Source organism: Pseudorasbora parva, chromosome 8 (genome assembly GCF_024679245.1).
Source record: "Pseudorasbora parva isolate DD20220531a chromosome 8, ASM2467924v1, whole genome shotgun sequence".
In the NCBI taxonomy this organism is placed as follows: domain Eukaryota; kingdom Metazoa; phylum Chordata; class Actinopteri; order Cypriniformes; family Gobionidae; genus Pseudorasbora; species Pseudorasbora parva.
In genome coordinates this window covers 48532941-48555440 of record NC_090179.1, presented here as the reverse complement: position 1 = coordinate 48555440, position 22500 = coordinate 48532941, and the positions used below count along the sequence as shown (strand labels likewise).

The window sequence follows — 22500 nt, the reverse complement described above, 5'->3', positions numbered from 1 at the left end:
GAGATGGGTGGATAAACCTTTTCATGAATCGATCAAACGAAACATTTCACAGTGTACAGGACCTGACCGGATTACTTCTGAGTGTGTGTCCTTATATGACGTACACAGCGCGCACCTTCACCACTGAAGAGCGCACATCACGCTCACATGCACCGAGCTGTAAGTTCATTTTTCTGAGGGATAAACTTTTTATTTCATAAGAAGTTATGAAGATAATGTTGGCATAATGACACCTAAACCTACCCATATAAGCAAACAATCAACTACTTCAACTGCGTCTGACATTAGAATTTATTTTTTTCTGAGATGATTATTACACTTTACAACAAATAAATAGCTTTTATAAAACCGTATAAGTCCTGGTGGCCGCTGAGAGTTGCTATGGCATCCGTAAACAAAGTCCAGCTGCTGGAGAGGACGGCGACGACATCTGATGCGGTAGACTAACTGAAGGCTTTATATTCAAATACATTGCTTGATATTTTATATCCATTCGAATTAGATTTTATTAAAAAATGACAGCCCTATCACTCACACACACACACACACACACACACACACACACACACTCTTAGCTGTCCATCGTATATTCGATGATGACACTTGCTCCGGGGATGGAGGGAAGGGGGTAGGGTGGGGGGGAGGGTTTCAGCGACATTGCCGCTGGTGCCACTTCTCGTGGGCGTTGAGTCCAATCCTTGAGCCACACACTCTTCCGCAGATGGAGCAAGGGAAACCAGACACCAGGGGGGTACCAGCCGCCCGCTGGTGTCTCTTGATGCGTCTCTCGGATCGTCTGTCTTGGTTTTTTTGGTGTATTTGAAAGACTGCAGTGGCACAGGTGACCTGCCAGGCTGATCTGTCTAGTGCCAGAGATTCGAGCTGCGTGAGGGGAATGTTTGCTCGCTTCAGAAGGTCCCTGGTGTAGTCCTTGAAGCGCCGCTTTTGTCCTCCAGCGGAGCGCTTTGAGCCCAGTAGTTGACTGTAGAGGACTTGGCGAGGCAGGCGGTGTTCAGGCATGCGTATAGTGTGCCCTATCCAACGCAGGTGTTTGTTGGCCACAGCTGCTTCCATGCAGATTGAGCCAGTATTGCTGAGGATGACTGTGTGGGGGATTTTGTCTTCCCAGGACAAGTTGAGGATCTTCTGTAGGCAGCGGATATGGAAGGCCTCTAGGTTGGTGATGTGCTGGCGGTAAGGGGTCCATGACTCTGCCCCATAAAGCAGAGTGGAGAGACATACCGCATTATACACAGCCACCTTGGTACTGACCTTCAGGTTATGGTTTTCAAAAACCCTGCTGCGTAGGCGTCCAAAAGATGATGAAGCTTTATTTATCCGGGTGTGTAATTCTTTGTCAAGGGAGCAGCTTGAGGACAAAGTGGAGCCGAGATAGATGAAGTGGTCCACTGTTTTAAGTGGAACACCGTTTATATGAAAGCTGGGGGGTATGGGGACTGGGGTGGTGAGATGAGACATGACCTCAGTTTTTTGAATGTTAACCTGTAGGCCAAAAGATTGGTACAGACTGGCTATAGTGTTGAGGGCGTACTGCATAGAGTCCGGGCTGTGGGCTACGACGGCACAGTCATCAGCATACTGAAGCTCACAAATTTGCCGGGACTTTGTCTTTGTGCGGGCCTGGAGTCGACGGATGTTGAAGAGGCTTCCGTCGAGTCGGTATTCCACATGGACACCGTCTTCATGCCTCATGACACGATGGAAGAGGCAGGTGATGGCAGACAGGAGGATGTTAAAGAGCATCGGAGCTAAGACGCACCCTTGTTTCACCCCAACGTTTACCTCAAAAGATTCTGACTGGAGTTCTCCCATGATCACTCTGGCTTGCATCCCGTTGTGCAGCTGCTGTAGGATGCTGAGAAACTTGGGTGGTACCCCAATTTTAGAGAGGAGTTTCCAGAGCAGCTCACGATTGATGGTGTCAAAAGCTTTACTGAGGTCAATGAAGGCTACGTAAAGGTCTTTGTGCTGTTCTCGGCTCTTCTCCAACAGCTGCCTCAAGACAAAGATCATGTCAATTGTGGACCTGGACTTCCTGAAGCCACACTGCGTTTCCGGAAGCACAGCTTCCGAGATGTGCTCAACCAATCTGCTGAGCATGATCTTGGCCAGGACTTTCCCTGCGATGGAGAGGAGAGATATCCCACGGCTGTTGCTGCAGACTGCTCTGTCTCCCTTTTGCTTGTAAATAACCACGATGTTAGCATCTTTCCAGTCCTGTGGGAGGGTCCCATGTTCCCAGATATTTTGGATCAGGAGGTGCAGACGGCGCGTGAGGATGTATCCTCCTTGTTTGAAAACTTCTGCAGGAATTCCGTCGGGTCCAGCGCATTTGTTGTTCTTCAGTCCTGCAATGGCTTGCCGGAGCTCTGAGTAGAGTGGTGGGGTATCCAGGTGTATGGTTGGTGACAGGTCTGGCAAATTGTCCAGGATATGTGGGTCAGAAGGGTTGGTGTGGTTGAAGAGACTCTCAAAATGATTTGCCCAACGGGCAAGAATCTCATGCCGGTCCTTGAGAAGCGTGGTCCCGTCAGCTGATCGGACTGGAACAGTCACTCGTTTCCTGGGGCCATACAATGCTTTCAAGGCATCGTAAAAGCCTTGAGTGTTGTTACAGTCAGCCAGGTTCTGTATTTCCTGTGCCTTTTGCACCCACCAGGTGTTCTCCATAGCCCGAAGGGCTCGCTGGGTTTCTGCTCTAGCAGCAGTGAAGGAGGTTATAAGGGCAGGAGATCCAGGGCAGGACAGGAGAGCTTTGTGGGCCTCGTGCTTGGTTTTTAGGAGTGACTGTATCTCAGTTGAGTTACAGTCGAACCAGTCCTGATGGAGTTTCCTTGATTGGCCAAGCGCCTCTGAGGCTGCTTTATGAATAGCCTGGCGCAATGCTGGCCAGTCAGCTGATTCTTCCGGGATCTTGTTGAGGTTTTCAGCAAGGAGCCAGCGAAGGTTGTCTTTGGTGGTGTGGCTGTTCAGCGCTGCACAGTTGAGTTTCTTGTGTGAGGCTGTCTTTGGGCTACGAGGTTGAATGCTCATGGATAATTTGGATCTGACCATGAGGTGGTCAGTCCAGCACTCAGCTCCTCTCATAACACGGGTGGTGAGGACATCTTTTCGGTCTTTTTGACGGACAATCACGTAGTCAAGGAGATGCCAATGTTTTGAGCGTGGGTGCTGCCAGGTGGTCTTGAACCGGTTCTTCATCTGGAAAATGGTGTTAGTAATGACCAGCTGGTGCTCTGAACAGAGGGCGAGGAGTCTGAGCCCATTGTGGTTCATATTCCCCACACCATGCTGGCCGATGACTTTACTCCATACCAGGTGCTCCGTGCCCACTCTAGTATTGAAGTCTCCCATGAGTATGAGCCTGTCCGTAGCCGGGGTTTGCTGTAGGATGGCATCGAGTGCTCTGTAGAAATCCTCTTTGATGTTGTGCTCAGCATCAAGGGTTGGAGCGTATGCGCTGATGAGAGTTGCAAAGCGTTTCTTTGCCAGGGGAATGCGCCAAGTCATCAGTCTTTCATTGATGCCGATAGGGGATTCCGAAATGTGCTGCAGCAGTTTTGTCTTCACGGCAAAACCAACTCCATGGTTGCGACGAGTGCCTTCAGGGACCCCCTTCCAGAAGAAGGTGTACCCAGCACCAACCTCTGTCAGGGAGTCCTCCCCATGCAGTCTGGTCTCGCTGAGAGCTGCTATGTCGATGTTATATCTCTCAAGCTCTAGGGCCACCAGTGCTGTCCTGCGGTGGGGCCTACCAGGAGTTTCAGCCAGGTCCAACAGTGTACGAACGTTCCATGAAGCAATGCTTAGTTTATTTTTTACTTTTGTTTTTCGACCGCGAGGGGGGATGCTCCGACGGTTGCGGTTTACCGTCCGGAGTGTGGGGAGCAGACAGTTTTTGGACCACCTTTTCCAGGTCCTTCCCCATCTCAGGGGTGAGCAGTGTGGGGCTGCTCAGTCGCAGTGGAAGCTGCCGAAAAGACCCGCTGCTCCATCCCGCAGTCCTAACGACCATCACTCCACTGCCGCCTGTGTGCATGGTTTGGCTAGGCACTCCCAGCCACATCCTTGGCCTGTGCCCATCACCATTCCACATCGCCACAGGACTTTTTTGGAGGAGGGGGGGAAGGGGGTCGGGGCAAGAAGCTTGTGCATAGGTGAGGATTAAGGTGGGCGTGAGGGTGCACAGACCTCACCCCCACCAACTTCACTTCTGCCAGAGGGATCTCCAGTGGCATGGGGGAACCCATGACGACCTTCGTCTGGCAGGAGTTGCAGGAGGCTGCCGGTGGTCCAATCAGCTGGACTCCGCCTGTGCCTACCCCCAGGTGCAGGTTTGTCTTCGAGGTTTGCTCCCCTAGCCACTATACCCTCCCGAGTTAGCCCACGTGGCTGTGGGGTTGCCCTCTTCCGCCTTCCTAGCCGTTGTGATGGTTCTCACACCATCATCTTCCGCCTGCGTCACCGTTGGGGTCTTCCACTATTTACCCATAGCTGGGGCTATTTGCCCATAGCTGGGACAGTGGTTGACGGGCATCAGGGCATTTCCACTCGCTGATGGGCCTGCATGCCGCGACTCTGGGGCCCACTGCTGCTCCGAGATCCCGTACAACTTAGCCTGGAACCGCAAGGGACCAGTTACCATGTGTGCCACGAGGAGGCGTGCACGAGATCTTGGCAGTGGAGAGGCTATGTACCGGCTGAGGAGGCTTACACACTCGGCTCCTCTTTTCGCCCCTAAAGAACAAAGGGCTATCCGGTGGCAGTAGCTGAAAGCAGAAAGTGGCAAGCAGAAGCATACATGCTGCTAATACAAGCACTACTACCCCATCACTCTTGCACTGACGCATCACACGCCCTGTGTAACACACACACACACACACACACACACACACACACACACACACACACACACACACACACACACACACACACACAGAGTCACTCTCACACACAGACACACACACACATATACACACACAGTCACACAGGCATGCTCACAAACACACACACATGCACACATTCATTAACACACACATAGACTCTCACACACTCACAAACACAGATACACATACACACTCACACACATACACACACTCACACAAACACACAGACAGACAGGCACACACTTACTCACTAGCACACACACACACACACACACACGTTTGTTTTTGTGAAATGTGGGGACATTCCATAGGTGTAATGGTTTTTATTCTGTACAAACCGTATTTACTATCCCCTTATAGTAAATGTATACATGTGTATACACTGCCCCTAAACCTACCCATCACACACACACACAGACACACACTTTTTTTTTTTTTTTGCTTCGACGGACTGGGAACTCTTTCATGAAATGGACATTGAGGTTGCCACAGAAACCATGACAGATTATATTAATTTTTGTGTAGACTCAGTTGTAGAGAAGAAGAATGTAACTGTATTTCCTAATAACAAAAGTTACATAACAAAAGAAGTTAAAAAGTGCTTAAACAGGAAGAAGTGGGCTTTTATTAACCAAGACAAAATTGAATTAAAATTAGTCCAAAAGGAATTAAATTTGTTATTGAAAGGGGCAAGGAAAAAATACTGTAGAAAATACTATAGAAATTACTATACTAAAGATACTATAGAACACAATTTTAATTGGGGGGACTCTAGAAAACTGTGGGATGTTATGAAGGTTGTAACCAATATGGCACCGCCTAGGAAAAAGCTTATAACTAGCAATGACCAGGAAAAAGCAGATGACCTGAATGATTTCTTTCTTAGGTTTGAGTCATCCGCAGAACTAATGTGTAATCTGGATTATATTACATGTGACTCAGGTCAGAGGCTAGAAATGGCACCAGGGAGAGTTAGGTCGTTATTTAGAGGGATATGCACTAAAAATCTACGGGTCCTGATGGTATTTCTGCGTTCCTGCTAAAAACTTGTGCTAATGAGCTTACTTCAGCATTCTGTCCCATTTTTCAGAAATCTTTGGACTCACATATTATTCCATCTTTATGGAAAAAAAAACTATAATTACGCCAGTTCCTAAGAAAGCGTGCCCAGTTGAGAATTGTGATTTTAGACCTGTGGCTTTGACTTCAAATATTATGAAATGTTTTGAAAAACTTGTATCTGTTTTAAAGAATCAGGTTAAATTAATCCTTGACCTATTTCTGTTCGCTTATAAAGTTGGAAGGGGCACTGAGGATGCTATTAATTGTATCACTCGTTTGGTTAATAGTCATTTAGAAGATTCACATGCATATGCCCGTTTACTCTTTATAGATTTTAGCTCCACATTTAATACACTTCAACCCATGATACTGATAAATAAGTTGTTAGAGTTAAATGTAAATCCATTCTGCATTAAGTGGTTCTACTCGTTTTTAACTAATCGTACACAACAGGTCAGAGTTAATAACTCTTATTCAGAGGTGAAAAATAGTAATACAGGGGCCCCGCAAGGTTGTGTCAGTTCACCCATTTTATTTACCCTTTATACTAATGATTGTGTTGCTAGTCAGGAGAATACATTTTTTATAAAATTCTCTGATGAGCCATGCTCACAAACACACACACATGCAAACATTCATTAACACACACATTGACTCTCTCACACACTCACAAAAACACACACACAGATACACATACACAATCACTCTCTCTCACACACACACACACACACACACACACACACACACACACACTCACACACACACACACACACACACACATATATACACACACACACAAACACGCACACACAGACAGACAGACAGGCACACACTTACTCACTAGCACACACACACAGTCACATACACACACACACATACAGTCGCACACACGTTTGTTTTTGTGAAATGTGGGGACATTCCATAGGCGTAATGGTTTTTATACTGTACAAACCGTATTTTCTATCCCCTTACACTGCCCCTAAACCTACCCTTCTCACACACACACGCACACACACACACACACACACACACACACACACACGCACACATTCTGCCTTTTCTCATAAAAACTCCTCCTGTGTGATTTATAAGCCTTTTGAAAAGTGGGGACATGGGTAATGTCCTCATATTTCACAAAAACAAACACACACACACAGACACAGACAAGCACACACACATACACACACCAGGCACGTGCAGAGCGGGGAGCTTTGGGTGCTCGAGCCCCTGGCCTTTTTCAAAATAAATCAAAAGTGCCCCTTTAAGACAAATATTAATGATAATATTTGTGGTCAATGAAACGAAATAAATTTGGCTTATAATAACATGACAATGTGTACAATAGTAACGAACGGCTCAAAAGTCGGGAAATATCAGTTTATTTTTCATATCAGTCGGTCTGAGGCGTTGCCGTGACGCGTTGATATGGGCTGCGTGCGTTTTACCGGCTGATTTTCCACAGTCTGTTCGGAAACGGCGCTCTTGTCATATATGGTTCTTTCAGAGAGTGTCTGTGGCTTTAAGGGGAAAAATAAAACAAACATTGTTTTCATCAAAAATCAAAGCCAATGTGTCGATTTAATTAAAAATCTCATATATATTTCATAAATGCCCGTTTGTCATGCATAATAACGTTACACCAACCAATCGTGATCTGGCAAAACAAGTTGAAACAAATCGGTTGAAAATGTAATAAATCAAATTGCATCGCTGACAGGATGTTAACGGCCAAAAAAAGCACCGCACAAAACCACGCAGCACCAAAAGTCGCATTAATGGTAAGTAGTATTACTTGTATTTTTGATGCAGCGTTTACTATTTGATGAATCTATCAAAGTTAATGAAGCCCAGCGCCACCTACAGGCCGATTATGTGAAGTGTAGGCTGGCCAAATGGTGACGTGAAAGGACTTTATTATATTACCAGTATTGATAATTATGCAGCATTATGAAAGAAGTCTCTTATGCTCATTAAGCCTGCATTTATTTGATCAAAAACAGCAATATTGTGAAATATTAATAAAATAATGGTTTTCAATTTTAATAGACTTTAAAATATGATTTATTCCTGTGATCAAAGCTGAATTTATCATCATTACTCCAGTCTTCAGTGTCACATGATCCAGACCTGCCAACATGTACGCATTTTTCGTACTCAGCACGCATTTAGACTCTTAAGTACGCTTGTACGATTCGCTGCTCTCTAGGTACGCATTTTGTTGCATCTCGCATTTCGCCGGTTTCAGTGCAATCCATGACGTTGATTCTGCCGCTGAGCCACAGTGTGTAAAGCTTTCGGCCAATCAGAGTGCTTCATTTTAACCCTCCGTTCATCTGCCCCTCCTATGCCAAATGCTTCTTGCCCGCACGTGTTCAGGGACTCAAGCAGGCCGGCCCATGTATGTATCGCTGCAGCCCGGAGACCTGCAGGAGGGAGGAGCTTACGCAGCAAGTGGGTGGAGCTTATGCCGCAAGTAGGAGGGATTTGACAAATATGCAAGTGGGAGGGGGTTTTGCCACGAGTAGGAGGGATTTGACAAATGTGCAAGTGGGAGGGGCTCATGCCTCGAGTAGGAGGGATTTCACCTAATGAAATGAAACCATTAAATATCAGGTTCTATATCATGGTTTAATTTCTTACGTCTTTGTTATTATCGTGTGTCCAGACTGGCTTTCGAGGTGACTTCATCGTTTACATTGAGTGGTACTGGACAGTAGGCTACCACTCAATGTAAGCGATGAAGTCACTTACACCTTTTGCCATACTTAAAGGGATGCTGTTTTAAACTCAAGGCTGTAATGTAGGCCTTACTCAAGCCTATTTCTCAATATTAGCCAGACAATCTACAATATCACAATGAGATGCCATTGCACTCAGTGAAGTGAGTGTGTAAATGCATGAAAAACAGTTGGCTAATGTAAACTTTTGTTGTTGTTACCATTCATCTTTACTGCATTTTTTTTAAATAGCAGACTAATGTTCTTCTGAGGATTACACATATTAAATTGAAATCTCAGGGTGGATAAATTATTTTTTAATGAATAAAATCATGTACAAGTCATTGATTAATTGTATTATTTTTAGTGTTTTTGATTATTTGTATAAACACTATTGCAGCACATTGGAATTCATCTACATGCAGTAAACACAGCAAAATCCAGGGTGGGGTGTTTGTGAATAAATGCCCTGGAGCTCGCCTCGCTTTCCCTTCCCAGCATAACCTGGTGGAGACACAAGAAGCGCAATAAGCACTAGGGTTTATGTTGACATTGAACAATTACAAACATTAAGAATAATTTCTCAGCTCTGTAGGTCCCGCCATGCAAGTGAATGGTATCCAGAACTCCAAGCGATGACATAAGTAAATTAGACTTTATTACTATTTTTAGTATTCCATTTAAATGCCACACCTAGACTAACAATTAGTTTATTCTTCACCAATTTACACAAAATGTACCAAGTGTTCAGCATTTGTACTCAAACTGGCACTCCAAACAAGTGGAGATGGAGTACATTTACCATAAGAGCTGTTTGTAGTGTGAAGATGTATTTTTCCAACATGCTCCGACCTCCGTTTATACCCAACTCGGCCGGCCGGATAACTGCAGGCTTGCATGCCACGGCTGAACCGCCTCATAGAGATGCGCAGTTGGCGGTAACGGCCGCGGATCGGGCCGATGACGTGACGGAATATTATATTTTAAGTAAATTCGGCGTGAGATGTTCAGAAGAATGCAAGAGCTAAACTTCTACAAGCTCAATAACATCCACAGCAACAAACAAAAGAAGGTAAGAAAAATAGTCTGAGAACTTCGTCAGCCCATTAATTAGATGTGCAAGGCAAGCAGGCGAGTTTTGGGGTTGTTATGGACAATTAAAAATGTGAACATGCACTGTTGTGCGGTGGACTTGCAGCCAATTTCAGTCAATGAATAGAGTCAGCGTTTTAATGTCATTGCTCCATAGTTTGTTTCTTGTATGAGTGTTAGGCCTGCTGGTATAAAATAATTTGCACTATCTGCCTGAAAAAGACGCGCTCTCTTTTCCATTCAGTCAAAATTACCGGTTTAATTTCTTCAGGCTCGTCCTAGTATTCACCCTGACATGACAGCGCGTAGAGTTAATAGCCTATAATGTCAATGACTTATTTTATTCAAGCTTTCTTTCTTTTTGCAATAGGCATTAATTAGCAGTGGGCTGAATAACAGCATGATGAAATGATGTGCCAAATTACGTTTTTTTACTACAACAGGGCTCTCAAGTTTTGAACTGAGTTCAGAGATTTCGGCCGTGGCGGCAGCAAACGGGGGTTTGGCTGGGTACGGGGGTCTGATATGAAAAATGACACAAATTCATAGAAATAAAAAATATGTATTTAATTAGAGAGTCTGAGTGTGTGTGTGTGTGTGTGTGTGAGAGAGAGAGAGAGACAGAGAGAGATAATGGTTAGTGTTGTTTATTGGTGTTGGTAGCAGGTTTTTGAGGCCTTCAGCCCAGAGGTTGGTGGCACCTTAACATGAGCACGGTTGCGCTGAAGTGAACTGTGGTTTACAACAGAGATTATTTTACTCTCAAATAGTCTTAGACAAGCTGCCTATGATTATTGTTTGCTATATCAGTATGGTTGTATTTTTTCCTCTCTTTATGACAGCGGCAGGGCCGGCTCTAGCTCTTTGGTTGCCCTAGGCGAGATGGAGTTTTGCATTTTCAATTCCACATTGAATTTTGCTACATTCATTGCGGGATATATAATCAAAATGCAGTCGCAAGTATCTTAAATGGGAGTTTAAATGCAATTTAGAAAAATAACATTTAAATGATCATTTCGCTACAATTTTTGCTTGAACATGTTAAACACATCTAATTATTTCTGTAATACATTTTAATTTTGCAACTTATATAAAGTATTACAATATACAATTTATGTTAAAAGTATATGTTAAAACTAGTGTAGGAAATAGCAAATGTAAATTATATTATTCAATTTGAATTATGTTGCACACATGGTATGGAAAATGTAAATTTAAATACTGAAATGCATTGCCATTTTGCAAATTGCATTGCAAATTTTATGTTGCTACACTTCAGCTTCCATAAATAGGGGTGAGCACGAATATATTCGATCTGTAATTAATATTCGGAAAATAAAAATAATATTGTAATTTTACTATATTGCTTCGCTGGCCGTAAATGTATAGACAGTAAAAGAAATGGACAGAGCTATCCCATTGACTTCAACGGCGTTAAGTGATGTCAGTAAAGGAGCACTCACTTCCTGATGGCTGAGCGAACTGCGCCGGCTCAGACTGAGCTTGAGGACGTAGATGTGACGTGAGCCTCCTGTCTGACAGCTGTAGGTCTTCTAGTAGTTGTGGAAAGTGAAATCTGAATCACGTTGTTTAAATATTTTCTTCCGTTGCTTTTGGCTCACTATGGGCTTCTCCCCATTCTTCCCCCTTGACTTTATCAGACTTTATGTCTCCACGTCCCCCCGACTGTCTCATAGACAGTAAAGATTGCCTGCGAGCGTCTCCTCAGGTCTATACGGTAATTTCTCAACTGTGCGACAGAGTCGCGTTGGTTATGATGCAATCGTTAGCCTATTTTTACAAAAACAGCTTCTGCGGGGCGATAGTGTAAGATACAAGGTAACGGAGCCTTTTATGATTTTTCGTGTTTCTTTAGAAATAAACACTGGACAAATGGAGTCTTTAAACGCCTCAGATGTAAAGTTATTCACTGTCAAAGTGACTCAAAAATGAATGGGAGTCAATGGGATGCTAACAGCAGGTGATGGCTTGGTTAGCAATGGCCGCCCCTATGGGTGGAACGCTTTCCGAGCGCTGGATTACCCTCTTGGCGTAAATGCAGTGAATCCTCTATATCTCGCAGTTATAACTAAATCCACTGGGTGGTGCTGTGGAGCGTGTTAATAACTCGACTGTATTTGATCACTAATGTCGTCTGCCTCGTGATGTTTGGAATTACTTAGATTAAAATGATCTTACAAAATGGAGTTACTTTTAATGAATTAATTAATGAAAGTGAGTAAAAAAAAATCCCATCCAAACACCAGTCGATGAGGACAGCTGTCCATCACCGCACTCACTCACTCACTCACTCACTCACTCACTCACTCACAACACACAGACACACGAACATGCACACAAACTCACATACGCACACGCTCACAAACTCACACAGACAGACATGCGTACTCACACACACACACACACACACACACACACACACACACACACACACACACACACACACACACACACACACACACTCACAAACACTCACAAACACTCACAAACTCACACAGTCACATAAACACACAGACAGACATGCGCACACACACACACACACACACACAGTCACATACATACACACACACACTCACAAAGACACTCACTCATGAACCCACACACAGTCACAAACAGTCACAAACTCACACACACAGTCACACACACACACACACACACACACACACACATACAACATACACATAACACAGTCACAAACACTCACAAACTCACACACACAGTCACATACACACACGCATACAACATACACATAAGTGTCATATACACTGACACACACACACACACACACACACATACAAACACACACTCACAAACTCATGAACACGCATAAACTCACTCACACACACACACACACACACACACACACACACACACACACACACACACACACACACACACTGTCACACTCACACACATTCACATTCACATACACACAGTCACACTCATTCACTCACACACACACACACACACACACAACAAACTCACACACAGTCACATACACACTCACTCATGAACACAGTCACACAAACACACACACTCACAAACTCATACACACACAGTCACATACACACACACACATGCGCACACACACCGACATGCACACACACCCACAGTCACACACACACTCACATACACACACACACACAGCATCTCTCACTTTCTCTCACACACATACACACTCTCATACACAAATACACTCACACACACTTTCTCTCTCACTCTCACACACACACACACACACACACACACACTTTCTCACACACATTGGGTTTCCATGTTTTATGGGTCTTTCCACAGAAATAATGTTGTTATACTGTACAAACTGTATATTCTCTCCTCTAATCCTAACTGATGTATTTTAACAACGTGAACTAATGAGTATTTATATATATTTCATATTGACAGCATTGTGTTATTTATTTATTTAGTGTAAGTGCTCATGTTTAGCTTTGGAGATAGACTTAATGTGTGTCATTGTTCTCTACAGGTTGATGAGCTGTGGTGTCACAGATGAAGGTTGTGCTGCTCTGGCTTCAGCTCTGAGATCAAACCCCTCACACCTGAGATATCTGGATCTGTCTGGGAATAATCTAGGAGATTCAGGAGTGAAGCTGCTCTCTGCTGTGCTGGAGAATCCTCTCTGTAAACTGGAGACACTGTGGTAAGATCATACGTGACTCTGATATGAAACTGAGTCTCTGTGTGTGACGAGCAGGGCGGGCGAGAGCCGTGAGAGAACGGTGTGAGGCCGGTGGAGTGATTGCAAATGAGCATCACCTGCGCATCACACTGTGAACTTTATCATTTAATGTATTCATAAAGTAACAAAATTGAAAAGAGGAATCAAACTATTGTTACATTTAGAGCTGTCACTAACGGTTATTTTAGTAATCGAGTAATCGGTCGATTATTTTGGCGATTAATCAAGTAATCTGATTTTTTTGTAGTAATAAAAATACACCTAAGCAAACAATGGCCTTTAAAATGATTTAAAATACAAAAATAATAACAATGGGGCAATAATATTTGGTTCTAAAAGTATCATAGTAATCATATAGCTTTACACAACAACACTGCTGAAATAAATAATATAATATAAATTGAGACTCTTTACAACCGCTTACAAAGCATTAAACGCTGTTGTTGGTTATTTAAAATATCTAACGGATGAACTCCTCTTGAACATTTTACTACTTGTGACGACCTGAGGAAGGAGGACCCAAAAGCCTTGCTATTTTCAATACCACGGGGGATAAACGCTGCATATCCTGTCAATTAGACATTTTTTATATAATTATTTTTTTTGTCTGTCTTTTGAAAGTCTAGGCAATCAAAAAGTTCTTCTGAAGAGATCACTTTATATGATAAAGTTTTTAAGCTTTTTCTCCTATATAAACATTGATCAATTGCTATTAAAATTCTCTCACAAATATTTGCTAACTCATTGTATTTTTTACAACGGGGTTATTGTGTTGCAATAGCTTACACACAGCACAAGTAAGCTTGATTTCGAATGGTAAATTGAATTTAAAAAGACGACTAAACAGTAATAAAATAAGAACAAATAAACATATTACAAAAAATAGCACAAATAAATAAAATAGAATAAAATATATAAATGAAATAGACTGCTTTATTTTTTCAGGTAGGTCTAACATTCAGGTAAGAAACTGAATTAAAAAACGCAAAGTGGCTAATTAAATTTAAAATAACATTGGATAATGTTTTTTGCAAAAAATTAAATAGTTTATTATAAAACCATTAAAGTTACACACGTTGATCAGTCAAGAGCAGTGTGATCGTTTGTCTTTTTGTAGTTTGACTTTGAATAACAATAACTGCTGTCCCTTTAAGACCTGCCGCACTCATGGATCCTGAACACTGTTCCTGTTACTCATTCGTCATTTCTTCCTGAACTGTTTATGACTGTGTTTACATTAATACTCTTCAAAATGTGCACTGAGAATTTGGTTGATTGTATTTGACCAATAATAAGCTGGAAAAAGAAGCAAATATTTGCACTTGTATGTCAGAGGGGGGTTTATTGCGGTATGTGTGTGTTTGCGCTTCAGATGTGAGCTTGAAATCTAAGGGATTCGTAGAATTATGTGCAATCCTGCGCAAAATTCAGACCGATCCCACACACTAACACTAACACGCTGTCGTAAGCAAAAGTCCAGCAGAACGTGCATTCGCCGTGTTCAGAGGGGTAACTGGGCTGAGTGAGAATATGCGGCTGCGCGTCAACTCGCTGTCGGTCAGAGAAGGAGAGGAGAGGAGGGCGCAGCTGGGATCGATACTGTAGAAACTGAGCAGGCTATCGTATCTTTTCAGATATTTCAGTATCGATATTTTTGACAACACTAGTTGCACTGTGCCGACCAGGCTTTTTAAAAGTGAAATAAATCCACACTTCAGAGCGCCGTTTACCGGGCTTCCATGGCTAAAAGAACAAGCGGGCACGCAAGCACCGGAAATCATGTGGCCATGGTAACAAAAACTTGCGTTTGGAACCGATGATCGGAACCGAAAACAAATTTTCTAAACGATTCCAATGGAATTGTTATTTTTTAAACGGTTCCAAGTTGGAACCGGTTCTCGATGCCCAACCCTAGGCCTATATCATATGAATAATGCAGTGCTAACTGGCAGCTTTTGAAATGTTTATCTTCTGCTCACCAAAGCTGCATTTATTTAATCAAAAATACAGTTAAAACAGTAATATTGTGAAATAGCATTACAAATGAAAGCAGCCATTTCTATGTGAATATAGTAAAGTGTGATTTATTCCTGTGATCAAAGCTGAGTTTATCATCATTACTCCAGTCTTCAGTGTCACATGATCCTTCACTAATCATTCTCATATGAGGATTTCATAATCAAACAATTTTAATTATTATCTGTGTTGAAAACAGTTGTGCTGCTTAAAAATGTTGTGGAAACCATGATACATATTATTTTTCAGGATTCTTTGATGAGAAGGTTCAATGGACAGCATTTATTAAATAAATTATTATCTTTTGTAATATTTAAAATATCACTTGTGATCAATTTAATGTAGCCTATGTCTGATCAACAAAAGTATAAATTTCTCTCTTTTTTAATTTTACCCCAAATGTTTGAATGGTATGGTGGTTTCCACAAAATGAAGCAGCACCATGAGCAGCAAAACTGTTTTCAACACTGATAATAATCATAAATGTTTGTTGAGCATCAAATCCTAATATGAGAATGATTAGTGACACTGAAGACTGGAGAAATGATGATAAAATCAGCTTTGATCACAGAAATAAATGACACTTTACTATATATTCATTTAGCAAACAGATGATGTACATCAGAATAATATTTCACTGTATTATGTTTTTCACAGCATTTTTAATTAAATAAATGCAGCATATATATATTCTCTCTACCAATCCCCCCCACTCCCCCTCGCTGGACACTTTCACCTTTTTTACTCTGAGGAGTTTGCAGGTCTGACACTCTCACACACATTCACATACACATACACACACAGTCTCACTCATTCACACACACACACACACACACACACACACACACACACACACACACACACACACACACACACACACACACACACACGTTGGTCTATGTGGTTTACAGGGACTCTCCATAGGCGTAATGGTTTTTATACAGTACAAACTGTATTTTCTATCCCCTTACACTGCCCCTGCCCCTAAACCTACCCAACACACACACACACACACACACACACACACACACACACACACACACACACACACACAGCCCCTAAACCTACCCATCATTCTGCACATTCTGCATTTTTACTTTCTCAAAAAAACATCATTTAGTATGTTTTTAAGGCCATTTGAATTACGAGGACATTTGATATGTCTTCATAAACCACATTTATAGTGTAATACCAGTGTAATACCCATGTAGTTATACAAATTTGTGTCCTCATAAACCACATAAACAGGCTCTCTCTCACACACACACACACACACACACACACACACACACACACACACGCACACACCCACCCATTTGAAAAAAACCTATATGGTTCATATATAGAGACCATATATTTTCCTTACTTAAATCAGTCCGAATTATCTTATATGTTTAATGTAAGTCCCATATATGTCATACACAAAACCAGACCGTTTATGGCCCATTTCACACTAAAAAGCACACAGAAAACTTTTGGGTCATGTATGAATACTGCAAAAATCTTATACGAGTTTTACATGTAAACAGTATGCAATGGTATATAAATTATCTGATATTCATATACAAATCATATAAAGTTCTTATACTCAATCATATGCTAGTCAAATTAAAGTCATATAGGATTTATTTATATTTTGTGTCATTTGTTTATATGCTTTTCATACAGATTTCATATTTTTTTTAATAGGGAAATGGTGTGTTAGCTCTTCAAGTTTATATAATATACATATAAACTACATATAATAATCATACATTATATCAGTCAATATTACAACATCTCTGCATATACTAACCATATATGATATCAGTCAATATTACAACCTCACTGCATATACTAACCATATATGATTTCAGTCAATATTACACATCTCTGCATATACTAACCTTATATGATTTCAGTCAATATTACACATCTCTGCATATACTAACCATATATGATTTCAGTCAATATTACACATCTCTGCATATACTAACCATATATGATATCAGTCAATATTACACATCTCTGCATATACTAACCATATATGATATCAGTCAATATCACACATCTCTGCATATACTAACCATATATGATTTCAGTCAATATCACACATCTCTGCATATACTAACCATATGTGATATCAGTCAATATCACACATCTCTGCATATACTAACCATATATGATATCAGTCAATATCACACATCTCTGCATATACTAACCATATATGATTTCAGTCAATATTACAACATCTCTGCATATACTAACCATATATGATATCAGTCAATATCACACATCTCTGCATATACTAACCATATATGATTTCAGTCAATATTACACATCTCTGCATATACTAACCATATATGATATCAATCAATGACACACAAATTTGTGATGGAAACACTTTTATTTCAACACAAAATGAAATACTCAAATTATACTCCACATGAGTAATTTACAATTCCAACTTGATAGGAAACGGAACTTTGCTCAGGAAAAAAAAAACAAAACCCAAAAAACAACAACAAAATACATTGAACACAGTGTCATGGCCATCAATCAAAGAGAATTAATGGATTAGTTCATCCCAAAATGAAAATTGACAGGTTCATTTACTCACCCCCATCTCATCCAAGATGTTCATGTCTTTATTTCTTCAGTGGAAAAGAAATTAATTTTCTTGAAGAAAACATTCCAGGATTGTTCATCATATAATGGTTTTCAATTGCAACCAAAATGTTGAAGGTCCAAATCAACGCCGTTTCAAAGGGCTTCATAGCCTCTGCGTGATCCCAGAGGAGGAATAGGGTCTTATCTAGTCAAATGATCAGTCATTAAAAAAAAATGAATGTACTTTTCAACCTTAATTGTTCAACTTGCGCAGCTCCACGAGGTGCCAAGGATGACATAATCACGTGTAAATGGTCACATAGACGTAGGCAGAAGTCCCGCCCTCGTGTTTACTGAGCGCTCGTTTGAAGACCAATACAAACGCCCTTTAGCAAAGACACTCGATTTTCAACTTCAAAATCATCCAGTATCGTTGTTTTACCTTTTTTTTTGCTAGAGGGTGTTTGTATTAGTCTTCACATGAGCGCTTTGTAAACACGGAGGCGGAACTGCATTGAGTTGGACCTTCAGTATTTTGGTTGCAACTGAAAACCATTATATGATGAAAAATCCTGGAATATTGTCTTCAAAAAACTTCATTTCTGAAGAAAGGAAGACATGAACATCTTGGATGACATGGGGGTGAGTAAATTATCAGGACATTTAAAAAATTTTTTAATAAAGGCCTTCAGAAGAGAAGCTATGATTTTTTTATTAGAAAAATATCCATATTTTTGACTTTATAGACTAAAATATCTATCTTCCGGCAGTCAACTGTGCGCGTCTACTTACACCAAAAGAGTGACCTCTGACCTGAAGCATGATGTATTGACCAATGCGGATATGCAGAGAATAGAGGAAAACAAAACACTGGTCACGAATTTGAATTTAAAGAGGATTCGATATAAGTGAAGAGCTTGATTTTGTTGCCCAGAGAGACATCGAAGCTTACGCTACTCCTACATCGCATCACTCAGGTCACTCTCTGGTCGCAAGTCGTCTTTAGTTTTTGTCGTAAGTCGTTTTTTGGGTGAACTAAACGTTAAAAAATTAACAAAGTTTAGTAAATACCGTAATAATGTATTGCTCATTGTTAGTTCATGTTAGTTAACACATTACAATAAAGTCTCATTTGTTAACTTTAGTAAAAGTCTTACAACTCACATTGCATAAACGTCTTCAACACTTCCCCTTCAGAACTGAACCAGTCCTCATGGGATGAAACAGTCTGTGGCTGAACCTGCTCTTCTTTCGTGGTCTTCAAATGTTTTCATAAAGATCTTTCTGTGGAAGAAAAAGAAAATCTTCTTGACCACCCATTTACATACATGAACATTAGAAACACGTTTCAATATAATGTTTAACAATCTTTAAAAAAGTTCCAGTATAACAATCTATTCTTATACAGTAACTTACTTTCTATTACTAAACTGTAATATTGTACATCATTTAGATTCATATATGTTGCAGTTACATGAATGCAAATTATACGAGTTTATATTTTAACTACATTAGAGCAATTGCAAACTCGAGTACACTAAAACATTAACTCTTTTAAAGTGAATTGGCACAAAACAGACTATTAATGATGACCAAAGGAACATACCGGTAAACAAATCACATTACATTTATTCTAACTTTTGCTTTTTGTCAGTGTCACACAGCTTTCACGGTGTCACACACAATCGTTGTATAACGTTATCTATGCAAATTATGAACTTTAGGGTTTAGTTACCAAATTACAGTTAAACAACAAGAATAGTCGTTTTTTACATTTGATCATTTAGCAGACGCTTTTATTCAAAGGGAATAACAAATGAGGAGATCAATCATATAGTTTAATAACTTTAATACAAATATAATCATTTTTCACTTGTTCTTTTTGCACATTAAACGCTTGTAATTGTTTAAATTTTGCATGTGCGCAGCATAATTAGGCTTAACGTTACCTGTATGTTACCTAACACTAAGGCTGTGACACCGACATGATAACAGAAACGAACAATTTACAAATCTTTTAGCAAATCTTGCCATTAAATAAGTTAACATTTGCATTGAGAATGACATGACAAACACAAATCTTACCACAAGCTCGACACTTCGTGGTCCCGCTGGGAGGAAATCATACCACTGAGACAAATCAGACAATGAACCCGCGATTGATTGAATTGCGCGTTGACGCATGCGCAGTTTGCGATGACAGAACTAAGGCTATTTTTGAGGTTTAATTTTTTTTTTTTATATTGCTGATATTACTGTTAACAAATAGTTTGTATAGGTAGAACATTACGAAACAAATATATGGGAATAAACTGCAATTATATGCAAAATAGCCTATATTAAAGGAAATATACAGGAATAAAGGAAACTAAAGCCTTTTTTAATATATCTACTGCAATGTATGAATTGACCTTGTATGGCTATATTTTAACACATACAATATTTAGTAATTAAGATATAAATAGCATTACATGTAATATCCATTAAGTTGTATCCTTTATTGTGTAGCCTTACTGTATATTGAATTTCCCATATTAATGTGAATGCATACATGTACACACATAAACACTTTTACAGAATGAGTTACAAAAAATTTCTACTTCCCATCATGCTTTATTTCTGATTTAAAGGAGGTTAAATGTTAAAATTAATTGTTATGTCATGTGTTTTTGCTCAGTTTAATAGAGGGAGATAGGTTGAGATAGTGGAGATAGTGAGGTTGACGTTTGACCAAAAAGCAATAAAACTGTTACTTTTATTAAAAATAATGTCTGTGCACTTTTCAGCAGTTATAGCTCTTTGCTAAATATTTAGGAACATGCCGGTATGCTTGACTTGTGTTATTGTTAACTGTATGTGTGTGTGTGTGTGTGTGTGTGTGTGTTTGTGTTTGTGTGTGTGTGTGTGTGTGTGTGTGTGTGTGTGTGTGTGTGTGTGTGTGTGTGTGTGTGTGTGTGTGTGAATATATAAACCCTTTGTAATCGTTAACATTTTCATAATATAATAGCACATTTTTTCCTCAGTAACTGTAACGGATTACAGTTCCTTTATTTTGTAATATATATATTATTTTGTTCAATATATTTTTGGGTATATCATCACATGCACATCGTATAAAATGACACATTATGATATATAAGTAAATATATTGTCACATATTTTTCTAATTGAAAGCAGCAATTCCTCATGTATTATTAAATATTGTAATATATTTTACATTCGAATTCATTCTGCTCTTTTTCTGTTAGTTTTTATCTGTGTCATTTATAATGTTTTATTGCCTAATTTAATCGTTTATGCATGAATTATGATAACCTCTGTCTGATGTGTTTTATTGCTCTTAGGGCATGAAAAACAAGATTTGAAAAGTCATTATTTTACACGTTTCAGAGATTTTCAGATGTCCACTAGAGTTTATGATTTAAACTGAAGAGATGCTGGTGTGTATTTAAATAAAATAAAAAACAAGCAATACAATTTGTATTGAATACAAATTGTATTCAATACAAATATATTAAAAATATATAAAATATAAAAAATATATTATATTATTAAATATAATTTAATATATTTATCATCCACATATATAAGGAAATATTTTCTTTGCGTTAGGGTTACCCATTTTTATTCGTTTTACTTGCTAATTAATTTACTAAAGTAAAATCTCACTGTTTTGCAGGGGTTGTATTTAACACAATCCAGCATATATATTTTTTACAGTGTAGGACATATATGATCGAAAATACATTAACATTGTGCAATTTGTATATGTGGTTTTTGCAGCATATATGATCTTTATAGTATTCTGTTGGAACATATACGAATCATACATGTTTTTAGCTAAACTTTTCCATATGGGCACACACACACAAACATGCACACACACTCACAAACTCACATAACACACACACAACACACATATAACATAGTCACATACACACACACTCAATCACTTACAAACACACAGTCATACACTCTCAAACACTCACACACACACACACACACACACACACAACACAGACACACACAGTCACATGCGCACTCACACCCACTCTCAAACACACTCACTCACGAACAAACAGACACATACACACATATATACACTCATACACACCGTCACACATACAGACACACAGAATCACACACACTCTCTCTCTCTCTCTCTCTCTATCTCTCTCTCTCTCTCTCTCTCTCTCTCACACACACACACACACACACACACACACATTGGGTTTCCATGTTTTATGGGTCTTTCCACAGAAATAATGTTGTTATACTGTACAAACCGTATATTCTCTCCTCTAGTCCTAACTGATGTATTTTAACAACGTGAACTAATGAGTATTTATATATATTTCATATTGACAGCATTGTGTTATTTATTTATTTAGTGTAA

The 22500-nt window shown here is 40.0% G+C and overlaps 1 protein-coding gene across 1 annotated transcript in view; it reads left to right on the top strand.

Moving 5' to 3' along the window:
* Window positions 1-22500, top strand: part of LOC137084932 (ribonuclease inhibitor-like) — a 318165-nt gene that overhangs the window by 294001 nt on the left and 1664 nt on the right. The window contains exon 2 of the mRNA XM_067451503.1: window positions 13287-13460. Within this exon, the coding sequence (XP_067307604.1) occupies window positions 13291-13460 (170 nt within the window). The 5' untranslated portion in view covers window positions 13287-13290. The remainder of the gene's footprint in view (window positions 1-13286; window positions 13461-22500) is intronic.